Source organism: Furipterus horrens, unplaced genomic scaffold (genome assembly GCF_987537825.1).
Source record: "Furipterus horrens unplaced genomic scaffold, mFurHor1.1.pri manual_scaffold_4, whole genome shotgun sequence".
Lineage (NCBI taxonomy): Eukaryota > Metazoa > Chordata > Mammalia > Chiroptera > Furipteridae > Furipterus > Furipterus horrens.
The window spans coordinates 34097649-34125126 of NW_028327174.1; the positions used below are offsets into that span (position 1 = coordinate 34097649).

General features: G+C 33.4%; 1 protein-coding gene across 3 annotated transcripts in view; it reads right to left on the minus strand.

Annotated features, from left to right (window-relative positions):
- Positions 1–27478, minus strand: part of SOX5 (SRY-box transcription factor 5) — a 941468-nt gene that overhangs the window by 308251 nt on the left and 605739 nt on the right. For 2 of the 3 annotated variants that reach the window (XM_090275485.1, XM_090275487.1), the window contains one exon: positions 14415–14541. In XM_090275485.1, coding sequence (XP_090131611.1) covers positions 14415–14540 — 126 coding nt within the window. In that variant the 5' untranslated portion in view covers position 14541. Of the gene's footprint in view, positions 1–14309; positions 14542–27478 lie in introns of all 3 variants that reach the window. The other variant, XM_090275488.1, reaches the window with a different exon arrangement.

The window sequence follows — 27478 nt, forward strand, 5'->3', positions numbered from 1 at the left end:
GTCTGGAGTCTGAATCCAGGGTGCTAAAGAATTGAACCACATCCTTATACTAGAATTATAGCCAGGCTCTTGAGCTATTTTGCTCAAAAAGTGGGCCCAGGAAAAGGATGCTAAAAGAAAGTGTTAAGGGGCCGGGAGCCATCAGTAGACACAGGACTAAATCCCACATGGCAGCCCTGTGAAAACACTCCAAGGCAGGCCTGGTGGCTATAGTTCCTGACTACAAAATAAGTGGGATCATAACTGTGTCTATAAGTCACTATCTTAATTGCTAGATATATAGCCCCAGTATAAAGATTGCAGTAATGCCTTAAAACACACTTAAATTCTGGAGAAGTAATAATCTATTTTGTTGGCTCATGCCTCTTGGAGAACATAATGAATGCTATGGATACTCTCTATATCACACAGTTTCAGGAGGTTCACAGATTCTATAAAGCTCTTCTTGCAACCCTCAAAGTGATTCAACACCCATGTTGAAAACACTTGCTCTAGAGGTTAATAAAGAAATATAAAGAATGTGAGAAAGGAACCTGTACCTGGGAAACTCTGGAAGAAGCGATAACTTGGGTACTACTCTTTAAGACACAAAACCATTGCTAGTTTTCCTGGGCTATCCCTCCACCCAGCTAGTGGGAAAACAAGTGCCTGAGGCTTATTTCCCTTATTTCTTTACTATCAATCAATTCTTATGGAAAGTACAGAAATTAACTCTTGCACAAATTATTAGGCTATTTGTAGAATATAAGGAACTAAATAGCAGCAAATATATTTTTAATCCCAATGTACTGATGTATAAAGATGCTATGCCATGCTTAGAACATTAGATAAATTAAATCTTATTATTCTAGTTAAAATGTCTGTTTTATCTAATTGTACCTATCTGTTGTCACCTTAATATAAAAATCATTTTTGCCATAACAATTTTAAAAATGGCAACAATCTAACCCCAAAATGCTTTAAGGGTATATAGATAGATAAATATAGATGTATAGAATATTTTATATATATATATTATATATATATATAATACATATGCATGTGTGTGTGTGTGCATGTGTGTGTGTATGTGTATGTGGAGAGAGAGAGAGAGAGAGAGAGAGAGAGAGAGAGAGAGAGACTGAGAGAGACTTAAATACCATCTCTCCTCTAGGCAGCAGCAATTTCCCCAGATGAAGAGGTCACCAGTGTTTAACAATGTGCTGCCATGTTAATTTAGTATGACAAGATAAAGCAGTAATCTCTGCTCTTGGAGGCTGTAAACCGCCTGCTATCCAGGGACATGCTCAAGTCGATTTGCACTGACTCTCACTTTATACAATTGCCATGACAAAGCTCTCTGAGTTCTCACATGTAAATCTCTCTATCCCTCACTTCCTGTGGACCCCCCTTTTTCTCTTTCATTTCCTCCCAATTTCTTTCTCCCCGCTTCACATCTATGTACAGGACATGCACTCAGCCCAAAGCTCTGAAAACTTAATGCTCTGCACATGACAAGAAACACACAATACTCATCCCTCTCACAACCACTCTGTCAAGTTCCCCAATTTAAGAGAAGATGTTCAGGGACTTAGATAATCCATTGATCCCACTTGCGTCGGCTTTTATATTTCAATCTGTCGTGTTAAATTGTCAAGGGGAGAGATTAAACTGATGTTCCGTGATTCGAGATTTACTTTCCTAGGAATGATAATTTTCAAAGATTGTCTTACTAAGTTCTGCTTAAAGATTATCCTTAAGAAAGCTGATGTATCTTTACGGGTATAAATCTAATAATGAAACGATGAAGTATTTTAGGTAAGGACATTTTGGAGATATTCAGGGTTATAAACATAAAAATGTAAAAGTGAATAAAATTTGGATTAAAAAAATGTCATCTGTGTAGTTCTCTCTGCATGAAGCAAAACACCATATGTAAAAAAAGAAGGAAAAACATGTTTCTATCTATGTAAAACAAAAATAATTATAGAATCACTAAAGAGGACATAAACGAACAAGGAAGAGTTTATATGACAGGAAATAAAAAGATCCCCTGAAGCCCGTTAGGGAAGCGACAAGTCCAAGTTTTATCTGTTAAAACAAAGGCAGAGAAATATGTTTAATCATGAAGAATTAACAGATAGAGAAGAACATATTTTGGTTAGGTGTGACAGTTTTAGACGCAACATGTCAGATTTTTGACAGGTCGAGCTGTTATATAAAAATCCATTGTATTATTCCTCTTATCCATTGTATTATTCCTCTTATCCATATCACAACCTGTTTTCCTCATCTCAAACAGCCCTTCTGGGTAAACAGAAATGATAGATTAAAGGACTAAAAGGCTATAAATGCAATACTAACAAACAAAGGACTGAATTCCTCCACAGTACCTCCAAAATTTTTCAAATCAAGTTTTAAAATGTATGGAAACATAAAAACAACATAAAAAAAAGTGGATATGCTAATAAAACCATAGTCATAAACAAGAACTTCATTAACCATGTCCTAAAAGAAAATCATTATGTAGCCTCTAGGATATTCATGCAAGAAAACTTCAGCAATGTTTAAAGATATTCTGTTCCAAAATATTTTTGCTCTTTTGTTTGTGTTGATGTTCTTTTTCTCCGGTAAACTATTTGCAGAAGTGAAATATGTGAAGCTACAGAAGAATGCTGTGATCTTCTATGAGTGATTTGGAGAGTAATTGGTCTGAGAGAGTTAGAAGGGAAAGGGAATTCACATTAATCAATATTCCCTACATGACAAGCACTATGCTAGTCAATCATTGCATTTATTCATTCTGTCAGCTATGTATGAGTTAAATATCATAATTTTAACGTTTAGGTAAGAAAAGATGCATTCAGTGTCTTCTATGAGCATGTGCACTGGAGACTTCATTCATCCATTCAACTATTTTGAAAAACTTACAGTATGTCTGCCACAGTGCCAGACTCCAGAAATACAGTGTTGAATAAGAAGATATATTACCCCAAGGGGACCATAGAGCTTTCTCTTTTAAATGAGTTTGCATCGCATGTTCAAGAGGAACTATATTAAAAAATACCAACATAACTTACTGGTGAGACTACTGGACCACTTAAAGTAGGACAGGAACATGGGTGTCATTCCTCCAGGTGGATAAAAAGAAAACAGGACTATTGGGAGCCCAAAAGAAAACAGAAGGTTTTATTCCATTAATTAATAGTGATTAGCTCATAAGGTACAAATCATTCAAAAACTATAGCCTCTATCAAGTTCATGCTATGTGTCAGGCATGGTTCAAAGCCACTTCTGAGAATTCTACCACTCCATCCTCACAGCACCTCCGTAGGTTAGGAGGTTCTGTTATGATCCCCATTTTCAGATGAGAAACAAAGGCCACAAAGAGACACTACAAAACACAGTCAACATCACATACATCACAATATGGAGAAGTATGGCTGGAACCCATGCTGTTTAAGGGTGAACTTAAGTTCTTTACCACTGCATTTCACATCCCACAATCACACCTGACTTGGCTTAGGTAAATTTTCATGGTGGTGATGGTTACACTTGATGAACAGACTAAACAACATTAACAAAACTTTAGAAATGAACAATATTTATAATAATTGAATATGTCATAAATATTTCACTGAGAAACAGCATCTCAGGTTGAATCCGTTTCTAATAGTTAAAAATGTTATAAAAATTTTAATGACAAGAGATTGAAATTTCTAATACATTTTTCATTTCAAAATGTATTCCCTTAGCTTAAAATTTTCTTGTAGGATACTTACATTTATAGAACTTAAAAACATATGATATTTAATTCTCTAAGATCACAAATATATCCATTTCTTTTAGACATTTGTTTAATTAATAAATAACAGTTACTAAGTTCCTGATATATTCCAGGCACCAGAGTGATTTATATATATTGACTTTAAATATTATAAGCACTCTAAGTTAGATGCTATTGATTGTTCTCATTCCCATTTTACAGATGGCAAAAATTAAGATACAGAAAATTAGAAGAACTTGCCAACTGCCATGCAGCCATCAAACAAAAGAACTTGGAATACACTCAGTAATTTTTTTTTCACCAACAGCCATGTGCTAAACCATGTTATGCCAACATTTGTATAGCCAGAGCACAAATTAATACTAATCTTTATGTGAAAGGTTTAGCAAATATTCCTTTGGAATGCCATATATTGCCTAACATTCTATGTAAAACTTCTAGTACACCTTCTGAAATAGTTAAATGTCGAGGTCCATTCAATTTGTCTCTCAGTTAAGATAGAATAATCAAGCAATGAGTCCTTATAAGTCCTTCTAGAGGCTTTTTAAAAACATTTATTCTGCTAAACTATAAAGATAATTTTAATTTTGTATGAGAGGTGAGGCACTGAGCACAGTTATTAAGTGTGAAGTCATGAATCCAAATTCTACCACTTACCTATTAGACAAATTACTTCAACCAAAACTGTTTTCCATCAGTAAATCAGGGGTAATCACAGTTGCTGAACTTACTGAGTTGACATAAAAATTGGCTAATAAAGGTAGGTGGCTGGTACATAGAAAACATGAAGAATCACATATTCATATTATTAGTAATTATTAAATACCATATTCAAAACAGTACTGATTGTTTGAAATCTCCCATATTTGCATTGCAATGATCAGATAGGCTGTAAGATATATTCACACAAGACTTTCAAAGTTGTTTTGTATGTTCTACCGGTGACCCTGGGGAAATCAGAATCTCAGATACAGAAGAAGCATATTCTCTGGCTCTGTGTCCCTAGTGTGTAAAACATTCCAGCCACTGCCACAGAGCCTGAAGATGGATAGTATAACAGCCCAGCCAACTCCCCTCTCCAGGATATATGTTTATATAGGTCCAGGATGGCAGGAGAGCTGATTACAAGACTCAAGCATGTTATTAACTGTAACACTGTAAGTTATTGTGCTTTATAGTTGGTACCTATTAATAAATGTTTTGACTTTTTAATATGGTAAGTATTTTATATTTGTAAATATATACAAAGCTACTTTACAGAACCTTTGTAATTATACCCTTTTTCATATTCTATCTTCACTTTAAATGTTGTATTAACCCTTAGAATATTATTTTCTTGTTTAGGGATATCAAGATTAACTGTTTTACCTTGAGACAGGCTGGATTTTTAAGAGCTAAGAGGAGACACTGAAGTAAACACGGCTTCTCTATATAATGATAACATTGTTTGCTCTGCTGCCACAGAAGCCGCCTTGACTAAATAAGACACAAAATCCAGTCGCTTGTGTTCATTTACTTTACGACGCGATGCTGGTGTCACTGAGCCGGGCAAAGCTGCTCTCCTTACATCACACCTCATCTGTTCACATAGCTCATGCCTAACCATGGCCTATAGGAGAGTTAAGGGAAATCATTTTGCCTGTACAAAGAAGGTATGTAAACAAAGGCACATGCTACCATAGTCAACTTAGCTTTATATTTATTTCCTATTTCAAATATCAAAGAATCCCTCCCCCATTTCGAGTAAAACAGAGAAAAGATAAAATTTACTTTCTAAAACAAGAAATGGGGAAAAATGGCACATGATTATCAAACCCTGGAAGCATACTAAAATACTGTCATAAATTTAATGTCAGCTTTAATGCCGGCACAAATTATGGACATCTCAGACTCCGGAGGAAGTAAACAATTTAATTACACATAATACTTTTAAATGCACCTAATGTAGCACCAATAGTGTTTAAGCATTTTGAATTCAGACTGTTATTTCTTAAAGAATCATTTCTCTTGAAAGTACTCCCCTCCATCTTCTCATTAAATTTTTTTATCCTATAGAGTTCCTTTCTATTTTGTTAATCCCCTGCCCCACAAATCCAGGTAGTTGTCTTTGTACTTTTAAAACAGAAAGCTATATGAGTCTATTTGCCAAAATAAGTGAGAGAAATAAATTACAATAATAATCTAATACATTCTTACATTATGACTTTACTTTAAGATCCAAATTAATGGCTAAATGTGCTTTTTAAAGAGGCTGCTATACAAAGATCTCTTCTCCCTTCTCAGGTACAGTGGAGAGTGGTATCAAGCTGATGTAGCCAGAGGAGAACATGGTGAAAGTATTATCTGAAATATTTTGAGGTTCCACTGGCAATTGAGTTACTGAGTCTTGCAGACTTTATTCTAATTCCTAGAATTCCTGCACCGACACTGTAAAATTCCTATTTTTGAATTTCCTTAAAAAATATGAAGACAAAAATCAACTAAATTAAAGACACAATAGAGGCCTGATTGAAAATACTGACAGAGGCTGTCAAAATTTTTTAAATGGAAGCTGGTACAGGTATACAAAGGGCATTAAAAAAAAACACTAAAACACTAGATCAAAGACATTTGGATTTGCTGGTAAGTACAATAAAAAAATAATTTTGGAACCATTATAGAATTCTAAGTGTTTTTCTCCAAGTAAGGACATTAAAATTAAACTTATCATTTACTATTAACATTGGCTCATAAGAGAAAAGTAAAAGAATGTAATCTGAATAAATTGAAGAAATATAGTTTTGTGCTCACTATACTGTCCCTGTTGACTAAAAATCAATGAAAACTTCACCACAGAACCAACTGATCCATTAATCACATACAGTAAGAGAAACTTAGGCTTACTGCAGGAAGGTCTGGCAAAGACCCAAGAGGTAATATATGCAAATAAGAAGGAAGTATATATCAGGGCACAATGGTGCTGATTCTCTGACCCTGTCTCCCTTCCTGATAATGGCTCCATTGAGATCCACAAGAGGGCCCATTAAGAATGCTTTCTGATAGAGGCAAATTAAAGGATAGAGAAAAAAGAGGAGCAAAGGAACCAAAGAATCAAAAGAAGAAACTAATGAAGAATTGAAAGCACAACATCAAATATATAGAATGAAGCTTGGCTCCCAATCTTTCCATTATTTTTAACATCCAAGTACAAATGATCCTATTATGCAGGTTCCAGAATAGCAAATGAAATGAAAAAGAAACACCTATCCTTTCAACAAAATCTGAAGAAACGCCATTCAAGTTAAGTTTCCAGCATGGCTTCTTAGTGTCCCTGCTACTTCCAGTATCCCAGTCAAGCAGATCATCACTCTTTCCACATCATTGGAGGTGCTCATCCATTTAAAACTCCAATAACTAAATAGCTGTTTTCATTTCTATTAATATGAGGCACATATTTTAATAATTTCCCCACCTTTGATAGTAACACCTTTACCGTGTACTTTGTCTACAGTGTTGTTTTAATTTGCTCTGTTCCTTTCACATTTATTCTGGGATAAAATACAGTAAAATCAAAACTATACTATAAGTTAATGATCTTGTGTTAATAATAATTGATCGAATGTTACATATTTTTTAATATTTTGGCATCTAGTATTTTTTTTTTGTGGGAACAATTTCAAAGAAATTTGTTTTTGTTTCCACAAATGGGTTATCTTTTAACTGTGAATCTCCTTAGCAGTTGTTAGCCTGTGTCAGGATTCTAATATTTTATATAACATTATAGTGATTTCTTTGCTTATCTTACATCCATATTTTACAAGAAGCTATAAGAAGGAAGAGACTGGTTATTATTTATATCTGTTATCTCTGCTGATAGGTATTCATTGTATTGAGTTGAATCTTTGCACAACACTCCCTATTAAATAAGTCATTAAATCCCATTAGACCAAATCTTCCTTTGCAAACACATGTTCCCCCATTACCACAGCATTAGAAGTTCTTTCTTATTCCCTTGTCACTGCACAGCGCTGTGTGGGGACGCTTACAGTAGACCCTCATAAACTATCCTCAACTATCTCACAACTCCCATATGAAGATACTCATTATGTGAGAGTACATTCATTGATTTCTCAAGGCTCAGTTAACTTTCAACTCAACAGCAAATACTGTGGACATCATATGGATCAAGGGGTTCTCAACTTGATATTAGACCCTCCCCAACCAGGGAAAATGGAATCATATAGCAATCAGACAAAACGATCTATTGCACAACGTATCCAATGGCTTTGTTGGACCCCAACTGATTATTTTTCATGTGTCCTCATTCCTGCTACCCCTGGGGGTAATTTTCAGAAACAATGACACTGTAAAGATTGAACCACCCTCATACAAACACAAGCCTGGGTTTCTATCTAGAAAATCAACTTCATGTGGTATTTTCTGACATTTACAGAATAATGTTTGTAACAATATATCATTTCATTGTATGATAAACATCAATTTACCATAAAAATCAAATACAAACTTGTCACCATTTTCACCTTATTTCAAATGAATTGGCCTTGTTCAGATAAGCAAGCCTATCTCTTACAGAAACAACAGTTTACAGATAAACTGTTTGAAATCCAGTATGTGTGCATAGAATTATACTGCCTACTATCATAGTTTTATATTGCCACACTGCACATATGGCTTGTAAGCTTACTTTATCTGAATCTTTCTGAATCTATTCACCATGCTATTAAACTGAGCACATTCCACATCATTCAAAAGTAATTATATTTTTATCTAGAGTGTAGGAAAATGTTCTCCCTAAACAATGAAATTCTCATTATTAGAACTGGCATAATACCCACACCGGTGTTACCAACAGTATGCATTATACTATCACAAGAACTTATGCTACGTTTAATGTACAAAGGTACCAGAAATTTAAAAGCTTATAAAAACCACCATATAAAAATAAGAATCTTTACCATATCATAATTAAAGTCTTATTCTGTGATTTATTTTTAAATAACACATGCATTTTTCTTTTTTCCTCTTTTGGTTTCCTGAGCAGTACTTCACACATAACATTATAACAGTTACACATCAAAAACACATTACTGGCACCAGTGAGGTAGCTCAGTTGGTTAGAACATTGTCCTAATACATCAGGGTTGTAGGTTCAATCCCAGTCAGGGAATACATATAAGAATCAACTAATAAATGCGTAAATAAGTGGAACAACAAATCAATCTCTCTCTTTCTCTCTCTCTCAAACCAATAAAGAAAAATATTTTAACTACATTACTAATGACTATTAGATTATAAGCAAAATTTACATAAAGGATATTTCAAGACAAGCTATAATAGAGCAATTAAAATTATTTTAGGTAAATAAAGAATCCCAGGAGTTGACAGTGAGCCCAAGCAAGTAAAAACCTTTCTCTATCATGTGCACTGAATTATTTCAGTATTTAAGTTTGAATTTTGTATATTGCAGCCTTGCAAATGCTATACTTGATTCTCAGCTATATGTCCAACTTCTATAGAATATCATCTTAAGTAGACAACTTATTCTTTTTTTGATGAACTTAAGGAAGAAACTGATCTGCACTCAATGTTGCTTTATGATAATGTGTCCCTGAAATGTTTAAACACATTAAGATATAACAAGCTTTTCATTAAACCTAATATATACCCAGAGTTATTTAAAAATTGCAGGAAAATGTTATCAGTATAAACAATATATAAGATATCAAAACATAACAAATTTCCAAATCAAATAGATCTTTAAACATTAAAAAAATTACATACACACATAGTATTTATTTCATATGCAATTCTGCTATCTGTAGAGTGGGCAACTCAAATTATTTTTTAATAAAATATTATATTGTTAAAATAAATACCTATATTTTAAAAATCTATCTTGGGAAGCAGCCACTCTACATTATACAAAATCATTCAATCAACTCAAGAGACACTTATGGATTCACAAGAGAGTTTGGCTGAGACAAGAGTAGAATTTTTGTGGAAAAAAAAATAAAGGCAACTGATAATTCAGTAACCACAGGTGGTCAAGACTTTCATTTCACATCACATTTGACACGAGAACAACAATCTCACCAACAGGAGTAGCATGATAGAGGACGAGCACCCCAACGGCCACCCGAGAGTCCCCGGGCTGTCTCTAATGCTCTGCTTGACTTTTATTCAGACTTACTCCCTCTGTGCTCATAAATAATCACATTGATTGACATAAGAACACATTCAGAATAGTTCTTCACATCATGAAATAAGTTCATCTACATCATATCTACTATTGAAAATGAACCAGAAATTAGTGAATCTTGTTTGTTTCTGAAACTCTGATGTGACAGCCTCCAACTCCATTAAAAAATAAATAAATAAATAAATAAATAAATAAGGAGTAAAGTAGAGCAAAATCAGACCTTCCACAAAAATGAAAGAGGACTGCTTTTCCATTCATATCATACTCAGACTTGCCAACCTTGCCTTTTACCTTCTTGAAGATTATGTGAGAATCAAATTTTGCTGTTAATTGCTTGGCAAGATTATGAGCACTTCAGAGTAGGAATCAACAGCCTTTTTCATACTTACAACTATCTGTGTCTCAATCTTATATTCATTAAAAATCTGACAGTACTTTATAAGTACATGTATGCCATCTACTTAGCACAGTTCATCTACAGTGTACTCTGAAGGAGCTGGAGCACTCACATCAGTTACAACTGTTAGGGAGTGACCCTTAGTTCAGACTTTAGTTTATTTCTCAAAAATATGAAGGTAAAAAACACAACTTCAGAAAGGAATAATTGCATCATTAACTGGTAATTCCAAATGTGAGCACTTGCACACCCTGAATATGAACAAAGGACCTGGACCTTAATTCCTCAAAACTTTTATGTGACAAAAGTTATGAAGTATACAGAACGTATATCTCAGGAAATATTTCCAACTTGAATTTTATATTGAAATTCTCTCTCTAGAACTTCAAACTACCATTACAAAAGTTACTCATCAGTTTTACTTAGTCTCTAAACTATGTGAGAAATACAAAATGTAGACCTCTCAATATCTTCTTTTTTTACTTAAGAATGTAGCGTGAATGTCACACAAAAATCGGCAACAAAATCTCAAAAGCTGTTTTTTTCCCCCCCTAATTGAACTCTATGATATAAAGACCATGAAACCTTGTCTTGTTTTCAAAGATATTGAATAGGAAAATATATATAAAATATATTTTTCTACTGAAATAAAAGGACATGTTATGTGAGTATAACAATGACCTAGTATCTTGACAAAAATATAAAGTATTTGTGTTGAATAACAATTCTACAAATACATTCAATAATTTGGATAAATGGGTAAAATATGTCTTAATAAGCTTAACAGTTGAATATATCATAGCTATTTTATAACATACTTTCTGCTTTCTGAATATACATTAGTAGATTCTTTCTGAGTTCTAAAAGTTGTAGAAAATCAGCACATTCACCATGAAACGTGTCTTAAAAACTTTGCCCAAAACACGTATTTAATTATCCATATAAAATCTGTCACTTAATCAGTAATCATAAATTAATTATCTATTATATACTGGGTATCAGACATACAAATATATATGACTACGCATCAATTAGTGTGTAGAAAAGTAGACATATAAACACATAACTTATAATATAGGCCATTAAAGAAGATACAAACAAGTGCCACAGATAAAAGAACAGTGCAGCAACCATTCTGCCTTTGGAAGTCAATGAAAACATCTAAGAAGAAGCAATTTCTGAACCTAGTATTCTTTGAGATACACAATTCCCCAGGAAAGTAAAATATAAAAAGAGAGGTTTTCCAGGTAGAAAGAATAAAGCTGTGTCATTTGAGGTCAGTTGGTGTGTTTATGAACACATTTCAAATGCCTGGCATGACTGCAGCTTTGGTTCCATGGCAGTATGTGGCAGGAGAGGAGATCAAAGCCATTGTTGTGATGCTAGTCTATATAGAATTTTATGCTAAGATAAAGAGCTTTATACTAAATCCTATAAGCAACAAGGATACATTAGATTCCAAAGTGGGATAAATAAGCTAACTCATTTCTCAGGGAAAGAAGTCTAGTGGAAGTTGAAGGAAAGACTGGGAAGAAAAGAAGCTGAGAACTTGAGATCACATAGAAGATTCTTCCAACTGCCTACTCAAGAGATGAAAAGCTGGTAGAATCAAGAAACATTTGAGGGAGAAACAAATTTAGAAACCAATTAGACATATAGTAAGAGAAAACTGTCAGTTGTGATGTCAGTAAAGCTAAGTTAAATCATTTGTATTCCAACTGTTTTAACTTCTAGAAAAACAGATTTAACCTATTTGGGTCACAGATATTTTTGAAAATCTGATGAACACCAATTATATTCCTACTCACACATGGGCACACACAGAATTCTCCATTCATTTTCAGATCCATACACCCTGGTTGAAAATTTTCCCTCTAGAGGAAGTTGTTTGAGGAAGAGAGTTGTGTCCGATTCAAAGCCATTTCCAGAGTACCCAACAAAAAACTTGGGACAAAGCAGGTAGTTTATAGTTTCATTTAGTGAAATTGAATACTCCATTACAAACTGAATGGCTTCATTTTCATTAACATCCTGCGTCACAGAATCACTTCATGCTACCTACAGTATGTAATGTAATACGCCTTTTTTATGTCCATCCTTGACTCTACTTAAAATAATCTCACCTGTATGTTTGTGGTTTTCTTCTAATCATATAAATAGTTATATTTCTATCCACTTCTTCAAATGTGTGTTTATGTTTATAGTAGTATCTCAAGAAAACCAAACCAAGATGCCATCTTAATAGGGTAGGCCCTGAGAAAAAGCCAGGGTCAAAATATTGAGGGAAAAAGCACTAGCAGTGATGCAATGTCAACTGAGGAGTCTGACACCACCTCCCTGCTAAACTGCGCACCACCATTTCCCCACTTTCTTTTCCTAGTTTTACCTCTGGGAGAGGAGGCCACAAAGTCATGTCATTGCACACAACTAACATAAACTCACAGTAGAGGGAGAAGGGGGGAATTATAGGCAGTATTATTTAACTTGCCAAATAAAACATGCCAGTGCTCTTGGGAAGTGCTCATAATGTGTATAAGCATAGACTCTACTAGACTGCCTGGGTAAAACTCTGGTTCTCCTGCTTATTAGCTGTGACCTGGATGAGTTATTTTACCCCTCTGTGCCTCAGTTCCCTCACCTATAAAATGAGATTAATAATAACACCTCATTGAAATAGTGTGATGATTAAAGGAGTTAATATAAGTAATGTGCTTAAAATCTATGTAAGTGCTACATAAGTGTTAGCTAAAACATTATTATTGGTAGAAAAACCTTGCACACAGTTAAATACCCAGAGAAATGTTAAGGCTTAAAATGTTGAATTAGAATATTTAAATCTAATGTGACTATCAAAGATCAGTGTCTATGTCACAGCTATTAGAGGACATTTGTTTCTTCTTGTTGATTTAACTCCACGTATATTTATGCAACAACATAAACAGCTGGGCATATTTCAGTACTATGCACATTTATGATGCATAGTAATTTCCTAGAGAAAGCAAGAAAACTATTGAATAGAATGAGAGCTGTCTTTAAATGTATGAGAATGTGTTATTAAACATTTTTGTTGTACTCTGGTTTAAATTACTGGCATTGTCATTCCTGAAGGTGAAGAGTAGAAGAGGTCACAAAAACGTGACATCCACCCAAGCAGCCATGTGGAAAAGGCAAGGGTGGCTTTGCTGGCAGCCAAGTGCCCTGCCATCTTGCCAACAAGTGGATTCCATGTATTTGAGTTCCTAAAATGGAACTGAAAGCCTTATTTGTGTGTCTGCTGTTTAAGCTTCGGCCAAAGGTGTATGCTGCCTTCTTTCTTCTCATCCATGAAACCACAGTTTCCCAGTGATCCAGACCCCAGGAAGAGAGGTCAGACAAATTATTTGGAGTTTCAAATTTTGGAATAGGATGCACCAGGGAATTACTGAAGTATGAAAACAACAGCATGAATGGGACTGAGCTAGAAATTAGTGTGATCACATTTGAAAACTATAGTCCTTATGAAATATATTCTATATTTCTAATAGTTTAAGGAATACTGGAATTCAATTTAAGCAAAGCAAAAAAAAAAAATCGAAAAAAAGATTTATTATGGTGCAAATCTTTAAATTATGTTTTAACTCTCTCTGGAAGAACCTTTTATTAGAAATAGTATGACATCTACCTTTTTTGTTGACTAATTTTAAGTATGTTACTCAAATTATTCTTATATTTACATGTTTTTCCCTCAAATTAAATCTTAACTATCTCAAAAGCAGGATTTTTAAAAACAAAAAATAGCATATCTTTTACTCCCTACTGATATCAATTTACTTATAAAGAATTCTAAGATGGTAGGAGTGAATCTTGTGGATGGCTATTAAGTAGATGATAATTATAAAGCAAGGACTGAAGCCAAACTAGACTGGTCAAAAAGTGAGTGTAGGCACAATAGTGTATGAGAAACCTACCATTGTATTGTGCTGAGAAGTGGGAGTCCTATGGCCACAAGTCTCTTGCGTCAGCAGAGAAACTGGCTGAAATTCCTCAGAGTGAGGCTTGTTGGGAAAACTCACATGCAAGGGAAGGTGAAAGGCTGGGAGCCCGTCACTCTCCTCTTCTTCCACTTTCTGTCTGCTTGTCACCATGGCTACCTCTCCATCTGCTTCCCCATACGGAGAGGCTGGTCGCTTGGAAGACATCCTGGAAGGAACAAAAGAGGAGAAAATAATGAAACCTCCACATAAATCCTTAATGCCGTCATTGTGTGGTTAGGGGCCATTGTAACAGAAATGCCTTTCTGGGCTGGCAGAGAGCAGGAAACCATCCAAATACCACTGCAAAGCACACACAGTCAGAAACAATGGCCAAGCAGGTAGCAACAGAGCAGTGCTTGTTTGTTGGGAGAATAATACACTAATAAAGCACTTTCTTGTATTCTGGCTCCTTAAACAAGAGAATTCACCTAAGAATACTGCACAATGAAAGACCATTCCATTTTAAAGAAAAGAAAAACACCCATCTAGTTTTACACTTTGATAGACCTTACTGAAAACAGAACATCTATTATGAATAGCAAATATGGTTAGGAGTTAAAAGAAAGGAAATAACTAAAATTTATTTCATCGAAAATAGACAAAATAAATGAATGCTATGACAAAAATTTACATTTTATTAAAAGATCATTGTGAAATACAGAAATATTGGTTATATGTAAACCTCAGAACACTTGGACAAAAAGTTTGGTATTTGTTTAAAGCTTAAGAATTGAGTAAATTATAAAATCACTGTACATCTTGAAACATTTGAGGATTTTTCCTTTCTCAAATTCTAAATCACCCAATTTAAGCATTCAGTTCTAATATCAAATTGGCGAAATAGTAAACAAGGTGAGGCTATAAAATATTTCAATATCATTTCCACAATTCTATGACAGATTTAGATATGATTTATTAGACTTATTTAATCCTTGTATACCTAAGTAAAAGAAAAAACAATCAAATAAGAATGTTTTGTTTGGTTAAGCTAATGCCTACATGAAAATGCATTTAGAAAACTGAACAAAATTAAATATTTGTTGTAATTACATCTGATTGAGAATTTAATCAGAAGTAAAAATATGTGGCAAATATTTTTACTTAAATATTTACTTCATTTTTCTTCATTAAAAGCTTTACATAGATGTATATAGAGTTAAATTGTTAATAAAAAATAAAATCTTCTCTATACACCTTGATCTGACCTTGAAAAATCTGTTTTGTTCAACAAACAAAGAGTGTTAACAGAATCATCCATTCTTATATTTACTAGTGGGATAGAGGCTGGGTATTAACTAACTGTAATACCACTTACTTCATACATGTCACTGGCTTTTAAATTTAAAATATAATGCAAAAACATGATGACTCTAACCTTTCTTGAATAATACTATTCTTAGTGTTAGAAGTTTCAAAAGAAAAGTATTGGAGTACTGAAGACATTCTATTAAGAAATAATAGGGCTGTAGCAAAACAAAGAGCTCTGGAGATAGACAAATATGGATTAAAAAACTGATTCCACTACTTACAAAGAGAGAGAGACTTTAATGTATCTCAATTTGCTCATCTTTAAAGTGAGATGTAATACCTACTTAAAAAGATTTTTGAGAATGAACTCTGTACCATATGAAAAATGACTTGTAGAACATTTAGCACAGAGTAAATACTCAATATACAATAGTTGTTGTTTATTTTAATACAAATTTTAAAACTACAGTATGACCTACACCCTCCTCCAAAAACAAAACTCCAAAACTCCAAAAATAGGACAGCAGATTGCCTTGGAAAACTTAAACTCTAAAATCAACATTAAATACAAAAGCTCCTGATAGAGAAATATTCCATGGCCAGACAGACTTGACAATAAACTGATGAAATGTATGAGCAAATGTTAAAGAAGATTTGTTACTAGTAGAGATCTTGAACAGTTGAAGAACAGAGAAAGAAAAGGAAATGTTGGCGGCTACCATGTAAGCACATTCTAAAGAAGTAGACTGAGCCAACAGATTTCAGGTGTCCTTAACTATTTCTGATCTCATTATCAAGGTTTATTTCAATTAAGGAGAAAGGAAATAAGGGGCTTGAAGTTAACAGAATTAGAATAATCTTAGTCTCATTGGCAACACCAAACTGATGTATTAAATTATACATACTAACTCTGAACGTGGGGATATCTAACTTCCACTGTCCTGCTTCCATGCTCTCCAAGCGAACTTCTGATTCCCATATTTAATAAAAAAAGGGCTAACAGAATAGATTTAAAATGTTTTAAGGTTTGTGATTTATCAGAATAAATAGTAAAGGCACTTTTAATTATTTCTTGTTTTACATGCAGTATACTTCCAGGAGAGTGTGCATTTTGTGTGGGTATTATCATTCTTGCTGGAAATTACTAAATTGGTATTCTGGTGTCTGCCTCAGTCTTATGTACAATCCCTTACTGTCTGAAAACTCCAGGCTATTGGAAAGAGACCATCTCCAGGTGATCAAAGCAGAAGGCTGGATCAGCTGGCCTTTTCTAAGTTAATACACAATTCTATGACTTTCAGAAGGCATGGCCTTTTTGCTGACTTCTACTTTGTAAATATAACTATTAATTATTTATAATAAATGATTGTCAATAATAACTATAAAAACTGAAAGTCCAAAAGTAGACATTACACAGATACATATCACTATTCTTTTCAAAATTTGCAGTCATTTCAATACCTAAATTATCTTTAAATACAACTGGATAAACATTCTATATAAATACTTATATCTAGATAAATACTTATACCTATATAAATACATATCAAGTTTTATATAAGTAAATATTTCTATGAAGCAAAAATTACAAAGTCTAAAACACTAAACATGAAGAAATTACGGTGCCAGAAGGTAATTGATCCTGAAATATGACACATTTCAGGTTTATTTTAATTCTATTTTCAGAGACACATAATCTCTATTGTGTTGAACTTAAAGAGTATTTTTATACAATTCAGGGAAAATATTTCTTAAAGGTTTTTTAAATAAATATAATAAAATAATCATAGTTATAATTCAATAACAGGCTACTCATTTAAAAATAATAAAACGCAACAAATTATGTACAGAGACATCAATCTGCACTGCTTCTAAAAATATTGGTAACAAAATTACCAATAACTTTAGATTCTTAAATTTTTGTTCATCTACTAAAGGGTTTCATTTTGGACAGAGAAAAGCCTCATTCATTTCTAAAAAGCATTAAGAAAACACTGCAAACTTCCTTATACCGTTTGTCTGGGATATGTAGGGTACCAATTCCTGCAGCTTAAGCTACAGGGATGTGTTGCAGTGAAAGGATACCTGGAAACAATTTAAGGAACTAGGTTGAGGTATGCTCTTATGTATTAATTCAGAGGTGATTCTTGTTATTCCTGTGGCAGGTGCTAGACTTACCAATGAACAAAACTCGGACTTCAAAGAAACTGACATGAGACAGATAAATATGATCCAGTGTGAAATTAACTGGTGGAGCTAAGATGACAACAGTAATCTCTAACTAAGTTTGGTGTGTAGACAAGAAAATCTTCTTAAAAGAACTGATGTTTAATTCCAGGGCAAAGGGGAATTTCCAATCATTAACAATTTACTGAGCACTTCCTATGTATAAGATGTTTACCTAATGAGAATTAAAACATGTAATTCAGGCTCTCGAATTGAAAGAGTTTATAAATTTGTTGACAAGACTTTAAATAAAAGGAGAAAAATAATGAAAGACAGTTCTAGTTAAAGGTAAAATGACATTTCAGCCAAGGACCCCAAGGGCTTCCTGGGATCCCAAGCCTCCTGGAGTGCTTCAGGGAACAGCTGACCAGGTCAGACTTGGAGGAAAATGAGGATGAATTGAAAACTTTGAGATGCATGAAGTTTCACATAGGAAGTAATGATAAAAGCAAAGATGCAGAGACAATGCTAGAAAACACAATATAAATTTGTTTCAAGTTTCCTTTTAAAAGGGGGAGATTGAGGAATATGGACAAAATCCCATCTGTAGTCTACGACACTCCTACGGTTGCTAAGTGACAGCATGGAAGAGATAAGAAAAAGCCTCCCTTGTAAGGGGTAACTTGCTTTTACAAGGAGTTGCTTTTCCTTTGCTTGTCCCTGCAGCCATCTGCATAATCAGTCTACTCTAGTCCATATGTGGAAGTAATTTTAAAACTACTGGAGTCCTCTGCTATTGGCAAAAGGCTCTCTGTGTGCACAACTGTAACCAGGATGTGCTCAATTGTACTTAGACATGGGTAGCAGGTTCAGGAGTAGGGTAAAGGGTGTGAGACTAGAACACAAAACTAAGCCAGTGGTTCTCAACCTTGGCTACACATTGGGATTATATGGAGAAGTTTAAAAAATATGGCTGCCTGGGTCACACTCCCTGACATTCTGTTATTATTGGTCTTTGAGAGCATGCAAGGTTATCAGAATTTTTTAACGCTTCCAGGCCATGCTAATGCACCAAGTTTGCAAATCATTTTCCTTGGCCAGAATAACCTCCCTCACCCAAGATACCCAAATCCTAATCCTGGAAGCTTGTGAATATGTTACTTTATAAGGCAAAGAGAGGCTTTGCAGATGTGATCCGTTTAAGGATCTTGGGATAAGGAGATTATTCTGGCTGATCATAAAGGTCTTTACAAGAGGGCAAAACAGGAGGATTATAGTCAGAGGAAGACATTAAAAGATACGGAGAGGCTCACTTTGATGATGGGGCCATGCACCAAAGGGTGTAGGTGGCCTCTAGAAGCTAGAAAAGGCAATGAAACAGATTCTTTCCTGAGACTCTAGAAGCAATGAGACCCACCGACACCTTAATTCTAAGACTTCTGAGCTCCTGAACAATTTGCATTAAGTCATGAAACTTGTGATAGCTTGTTACAACAGCCACAGGAAACTAATATACCACTTTTTGAAGCATATCTTTTTCAAAGTTTTTTTTTTTTTTTTTTTTTCAATCTCAAACCCTCCTACCTCAGATATGCACTTGCCTGTTCCTCACTTTATTTAGCTTTCGGCTCCAACATCATTTCCCAGTAAGGCCTCCCATGCTTCTTCCCCCTACACCAGCACCTCCTCCCTCTGATGCTCTTTACTTTGCTCACAGCACTTATCATCACCTGGCAACTTTCATATTTGTTTCTTTGTTTATTATCTGTCTCTCCCAGTATAAGAGACAAGAAGGTAGAGTTCATTTTTGTTCACAGCTACTTACCAAGTACTTAGAATCATTTCTGAGGAGTAGTGTTTAAGTAAATATCTGTTTCATGAAAGCTACTAAATAAAACCAGCGGCACTCTTATTATTCTTTATGAATAGTTATAAGATCTAGTCTTACAGGACAAGTATAGACAATGTCTTCATATTGTCAGAAAAGAAAGGGAAATCTAGCTCAGCGACACAGTATACTTTTTTAAAAAGTTTCCATTTAAATGAATGGGTAAACCCTATTTAATTGCATTTTTTTAAGTACTTACAAAATCTTACAGTTCTTTCTCAAGTGGGTAAGTAAAAGATTATAAAAAGCGAGGTCACTATAAAAATGCTGCATAATCAATTATTAACAGATCTATTATTGAGGAATCATCTACTACTCCTCTAAACTTAACTCTGTCTGCTTAGGATATGTTCTTTGCTGCAATCGTTTTGGAAAAATGACAGCTACAAAGTCTAAGAATTTGTATAAGGCACAAACACAAAATGGAAGACTCTGAATAACAATTGCTTTTCTTTTACACAAATTTATCTTTAACGTTTTTTTTTTTCTCTAAGTTTTTTAAACTTTAAGTTGTTAATTCAGAGATAAAGTAGTAGGAAGCAGTGCCTTCTACTGGTTATCCTTTTGGTGTGTTAGTATTTCTTTTAAGGTTTGTAGTTTTGTATTTAAAAAATTGAAAAAAATAACTATAAAGGAGAAACTCAAACTCTAGCTCTTCTATAAATACATCCTTTCCCACCATAGTCAAAGGGATGTTACCCCACCTCAAGCTACATCAACTCTTGTTATTGCCCTCGTGAAAAACTGAACATCAGTGTAACCTATGACATTTATTCGATCATTTATTTTTCCCTTCTCCACTTACTAGTATATATGGTATCTAAAATTAAACACAAGCTTTTGGAAAGCCAGATGTCATTTTTTCATTTCTTAAATTTACTATGACACTTAGAATGTCTTGCATTTAATAAAATTTTGGTAAGTACAGGTCTATTTTTTAACATTTCACCTGGTCTTTCTAAGATCAATGCTAAGGTTATAATTGACTCATGATAAAGGTCTTTCACATTTGTCTGCATTTTTTCCCTAAGTAGTCTAATCCTCTATGATGAATGAGATATAATTAATTATATGGCAGCATGATTTCTAGAACATGGTTGGCACTCACTGTAGTTTTCTATAAATAAATGAATGAATTGAATGAGTGTTTACTTTGTGCTAGGCAAATTACCTTTGTGTTATGGGGAAACAGAAAATTTAGATATGAAGACCCTTCTGTTTTACCCTTAAAGCAATATAATTTAGATGAAAATAGAAAGAAATATACCCATTCATCCATTCATTTATTAATGGAAAAATTTAATGAAAGAAAACTTACTGAAAGACTACTGTGCCTTTAGATAGCAATGTAATTATGAAATCAATAAAGAGTGTTTAAAGGTAAATTACTTTTTATAAATATTAGTACTATGATAAAGAGACATCATCAGAGAATGCTACAGATTACAAGAATTCAACAGGGTAATAAAAGATGGATTAGATGTCAATAGAGAAGAGGAGAAGATTACAGACAGCAGAAATGACAACAGCAAATTTAAAAAAATTATAGAATGCTATGGGATAGTGAGCAGAATAGTTTGGTAAGCAGTAGATTCTAGGAGGAGTTAATGCAACTAAGAATGAAAGGTAGGAACCATATGATCATGATTTTGGGTAAATCCTATCAAGTTTGAATGTCTAAACAAAAATTAGAAATTGATACTGAAAGCAGTAAGGAATTGGTGATGGTTTGTGAGTCACATAATAACAAAATCAAACTTGTATTTTAGGAAGAAAACTTCGCAGAAATTAGTAAATGAAGGAAGGTTTAGGGTGGGTAGCACAGATGGGGAAAAATGTGGCGAGATATTTCAAAGAAAAAGAGATTACTTGAATGTGTAATTTAGAGAATATTGCTACTTAGATAAATATATTTAGATACAATATATTGATATATTAGAAAGAAAGACCAAGTTGTACGGAAATATGAAATTCGGTTTAGAAATACATCTTTGTTGAATGTAAGATTTAAGAAAAGAAGTAGCACATACTCAGAAAATGCAAGACTTTTGTGAAAGTAATGAATGTCATGCAGCCTTTTACACACAAGCAGAGAGTTAACCTATAACTGTAATTATTTCTCATTGACTTGGTCCATAATGCCCTGAGTCAATGTTGTTTTTATTCTTCTTTTATAAAAAAGAAAACCAAGTCACAAAGTGGTTAAATACTTTTTGTGACACTACTTGGTCTTGGCACTATCATAGAGAGCAGTTAAGAGCAGAATTGTCTTTTGCAGGGAAAAATAAGTAGAAAATAGAGGAGAGGCAAAGAACAATCTGAATCTTGCAGTCCACCCTAGTTAGGGAGACCAGTGTATAAAAAGGGTTGAGTAAACAAGACAGATAAAGAGAGTCAAAGTGATAAGCAAAGCAGCTTAATTATTCTCTGAACAATTTTAGAAAACTAAATACTCTGAATATGAACTTTTAAAATGCTGTATCATGGCATTTATTTAATTTATAACTTCTATGATTTGCTCTCCTAAGTACCTGCTAATAGTCAGTTTCTCGTGTTAAATTTTAAGCATAACAGAACACTTACAATTAATATGGGGTATTACAAAATAAAATAATAATTGACAATCTTTCATATCCAAAGATTATACTATTTTCTAGAAGTTATGCACCTCAAGGTTTTCTAGCAATGGGACTATTTGTTCAGAACATTTACATTTATTGTCTGGTTCCTTATGCAATTAATGTTGACCTAAGAAGGCTAATCAAAGTTAGGAATGAAATGATACTCTATATCAAAGATATTTTCACAATAGAATGTTATCTATTCAATGTGGAACATCAACATAGACAGTTAGCATAGATGAACAAGTTTTGATTCAAATGGATGAAACAACCAACATTTTTATGTGATTTATTAACATAGCATTATACAAACGTAGCATGTCATTTTATTAAAGAAAAAATCAGTTCATTACCCTTAACTATGAATTTCAATTATTCCTCCTATCTTACAATTTTTTTTCTTTATAACATGTTTTTACTATCTTCATTTTCCTACAAGTTTAGAGTCAGCTTTGTGTTTACCCTGTGAACATTCCATGTATATTTTATAACCAACTCTGTCATATATAATGTTCAGAAGCTTTTTAAATAGAAAATTGATTTGTGGTCTTAACATTTTTCTTTTCTTTTCTCTAAATCCTCTTTGCCATCAATTTCTGGTATAGAGTATGCCAATCTCTATACTTCCTTCCCTCTTGCTTCCCACATACAATGACCTCATTCATTATATTGTTATTTAGAGGCATGAACAAGTTCATCATATCTTGGTATACTATAAACGGAAGTAGAAACACAGATTTCATACAAATGTAAAAACAGACAACAAAGAATAGTAAATAAGAGTAGACTCCCTTTTAATACTTACTATCTTTTCACCAGAGTAGACGTTTCTTTCTACTAGTCTTTATAAACAAAACCTACCATAACACTAAAGTCTAAAAATTGAAGTAGTTTTCGAGTTACAGCTACTTTGGAGGAAATTTATTATTTTGTTCTGGAATACAACTTGAATTTAGATTAAAATGTAATAAAAATATCACAAATGTTGAAATTGTATTTAAAACTGTGTTAATTTACAATGTAGTCACTAAGAGTTTTCACTCTTCCTAAGGCTGTTCCCTGTGTTTACCTTATCATATGTTTAGATTCTGAGATGTTCTCTGCAATGAAGTCAGCTAGTTTATTACTATTTCTTTTCTTTGATAAGAATAGCATCCCTTCATAATTTGTACAGCACCTTTTTGCCCTATTTGTAGCATCTCTGCTCTTACCAAATAGCTTTCCTTAGAGTTGTCTAAACCACCAAAAAGTCAGAAAATAGAGGGAAACATTAAGGAGAAGAAAAGATAAAGAGGTACAGAATGTGTAGAAAATGAAAAGAAAAAGAAATCAGAAGTTAAAGAGTGATAAGGAATGAATCAGAAAAAGTACTTAATTCTTGTCAGTACCTGAAAGAAATGAGTGCTTCTTTATTAGATGGACACAGGATATTTCAGAAGTGCTTGAATTAATGTAACCCAAGTGTGTAATAAAATTACCTTTATAATTTCCATTTATTTTTGTTTTCTAATCAAGGGAGACAAATACCAAAGGTAAGCATTTACAAATAGTTTACGATAGCAAAATTCCATCCTACGATGATTCAGAACTCAAAATTTTATTCCTTTTCTACTTTCTTTTCTGATTGTTTTACTAATAATTGTAAATTATTATACTTTATTCCAATGTTAAAACACGTGTTGTTGGGTGAAGACCTCATGAAACTTATATAAATAACAAGATTGCATTATTATGAGCAAACTCAAAGCTGGGCTCTAGAGCCCAAAGTTACCTAAATAAATATATCTGCCAGATAAAAATTCTGATGTTTCTGTTATATGGTATTATTTTAAAATTGATCCACACTTACAAAGAGCCTAAAACAATAATATACTTGATATATATAAGGTATAAAAATTATTAAACTTAACTAAACCCTACTGTAATCTTTCCATAGTATTCTACTTTAAAAAGATAGAATTCATTATGAGTCTGACAAGCTGAAGGAAAACTAGTTAGGGGAACTTTCATAACAGGTGACTACAAAGTCATTTTTATAAAGAGAAGAGCCATTAAGTGTTTTTACAGAATTCTAGATGTTTTTGAAAAATATAATAAAAAATCTTCTCATAATTTTCAATATAAGGCAATGGCCATAAGCACTCTCTATTTTAAAAAAATCTAATTTTATTAGACTCATTTAATAATTGTTTTAATTGTATTTCCTTATCTCAAAAAACACTTATATGGGAATTATTAAACGTTTGATTACACAATCTTCTTAATCACTAAATACATTAAGTTTCAATCAAATGAATTTATAAAAAACAATATAAATAATTAAGATCTTTAAATGTTGAAGAGAAATTTTTAAAGTTGTAAATAAATGACAAAATGCTTAAGTTTAGAGGGAAAAATATCAAAACTATAAATACTAATCTGCTACAAGTTATTTGATTCATGTATTGCTATAGATTTGTCATTAATCAGAAACAAACAAAATAACATTTAACCTACAGCCACCTACAGGTTAAAAATACCAAAGTTCTTTTGTTCTGATTATAAATTACTTTGAATAATCTAGCATTAAGATTTGTGGTTCTAAAAACTTGTAATTATAGTTAGAGAAGGTATACTTTTTAAGGAAATAAAAAAGCTTTTTCCATTTGAGCATGAGTTTTGCCTTTCTGACAGCTCTAAGTCCACAGGATGTGGAGGGATGATTTAAATTTTACATCAAAATTGTGACTGCACTAGACTTTTTTTTCTCCCTTCTCAAGGGAGGCATTGTTCTTGCCTTTCCATAACCAGGCATGACAGCGCCAGACTGGAGTCATACGGCTGGTCTCTGAGTCAGCGTGAAAGTGCTCACCTCCTGAGTTTCCCCAGATGCTCGGCTCCTTGTAAATGTGAAAGCTGAGCACTGAGTAGCCACATACTCCAGTCCTGGGACAGACAGAGAATCAGAGGAGAAAATCTAGAAAGTAGTAAAAGCTATCTCTTGCAGGGCATGCTGTACAGCAACTCTATTATAACAATAAGAAGAAACAACAGCAGCAAAAGCCCATGCATTTAATAGGAGTACCATTCATTCAGACCAAAAGTTGGGGCACATTTTCTAACAAGTAATTGTACGCTTCTGAGTTAAAGAAATAAAGTTAACAAATCAGAAACCTTTTGGATTTTTCTCAGACATGTGGTTGCCACATGTATAAATTTCAGGGTATAGATAACTGGATGGAATAGTGAAAGAATATTGTATGAAATGCATATCAATTCTCAAGACCTTTGCAAAGATAAATTTTAAGAACTCTCTGTAGAATCCCTGCAAAGGAAAAATCTTTACTGCTCTCTATCAGAACAATTGCTAGTGAATCAGGGACTATTTCAATTTCTATTGTTCTATCCTTGAATGAATCTTACAGGGAAGTTTGCGAGTATCCATGTCCTGTGTATATGTGCAACCCTGTGTGTGTGGGGTGGGGGAGACAGAGAGAGAGAAGGAAGGAGGGGGAGGCGGAGGAGGACTTCAGAGAAGACTTTTACTGCATAATGATATGTTAGTGGAAATTAATACTCACTATTTATACCATCTCTCTGTTAAGAATTGCACAACACCATTTTAATTTAATCCTAATCATATACTAATATTTTTATTTACTACAAAATTTAAACTATTTGGTTGGAATTTTTGCATATTTTAAAGGAGAAAATAAAGAAGTAGAAACAAACCCCTTCCAGATGTTAACCTATAAACAAGTTAAAAGAAAAACAACCCAATGGAAATGTAATAGGTAACTTTACTACTATAGTGAGTGATAGTACCCTATAATTTTTTTTTCCTAAAATAATGCCAGTCATTTTTTCATGGTACCCTCATGAGGATATGTACATATTTACATATGTACACATGTTCACATATGTGTGGACATGCTTCTAATAACCTATAACAATATAACTATTTTCATATTTATAGTTAAAGAATATATACTTCCACTCATAAACATCACTGGTCAAGTAAGCTGCATATGCAAAAAAAAAAAAAAACAAAAAAAAAAAAACACAGTTTTTAAGCAAGAAAGAATATCTATTTAAGCTTAATGCTGTTGACCCCTCTGTAAAAATATAATTTCATTTATTTTAATGACTTTGTCATTTTGACTCTCCCAGGAGACTCTTTCTTTGGCAGAACTGCAAATAGGATATAAATTTTTATTTTCCAAAATACCCTTATGTTCTTATTTTGAGCCTCCCTCCCTATCTCCTTATATCTGAGCATCCTCTGAAAAGCCCACCCCCACTCTGCTCTCTCCCTCCTTTCTCACATTACTGGCTGAGTCTAAATAAATAGCAAATTGTTCCATAATCAAAAGTGACTTATTCTTAGCATGGTATATGCCTTGAAATAAAATCTGTGGCATGTTTAATTTATTTAGGATCTAATAAGGGTGACAAAAATAATTAAGTAACCAGTCTTGTTTTAATTTCTTTTGTTTTCAAAGGTCATTGTGAAATCAAGCAAGTTAAGCCTTCAAAAGCAAACCTCTAGAGAATGGTGTGCTGCTTTTTTTCCTCCTAGCAGAAATGAGAAAGGAGGCATATAACTAAAAGAAACACTGGACCTCAATTTAAAAATTTTTGAGAATGACTAAGTAGTGCAATGAAGAAAAATATTATGACCCCTACCCTTTTGGGAACCAAAATAACCCTTGCAAGGAAAAGTTTACGCTTTCCTAAATTCTGGCCAAGTTAGGGGACTCACTCTTCCTTTTCAGCCCCTTACACACTTGGGTGCAGTCTGTTTCTACAACAGCTGTTGAAATATGAACAAAGTAAAAAATATTTATGTTATATTCAAAATAGACTGCAAAGAACATATACACTGTGCAAAAATCTTTCCTAGGACAACAGCTTCTGGCGTCCAAGTTAGGCAAACTAGGCAGAGACACATTTTCTGAACTTCCCGGCAAAAAAAAGAATTTGCCATTATAATCATGAAAAGTCTAAGAGTAAGGGTGCGATGCCAAAGATGATGAGCATCTATCAACCCAAACTCCGAAACAGCGGGATGCAGCCAGGGCTCATGTTATGAGAATGCTGAGGCTCTTCATTGATTCCTTTCATGCCAAAGCTTCTTTGCTTGGATGAATATGAATTAAATCCATAAGCTTTCTTATTTTTCTAGCTTGACCTCTAAACCC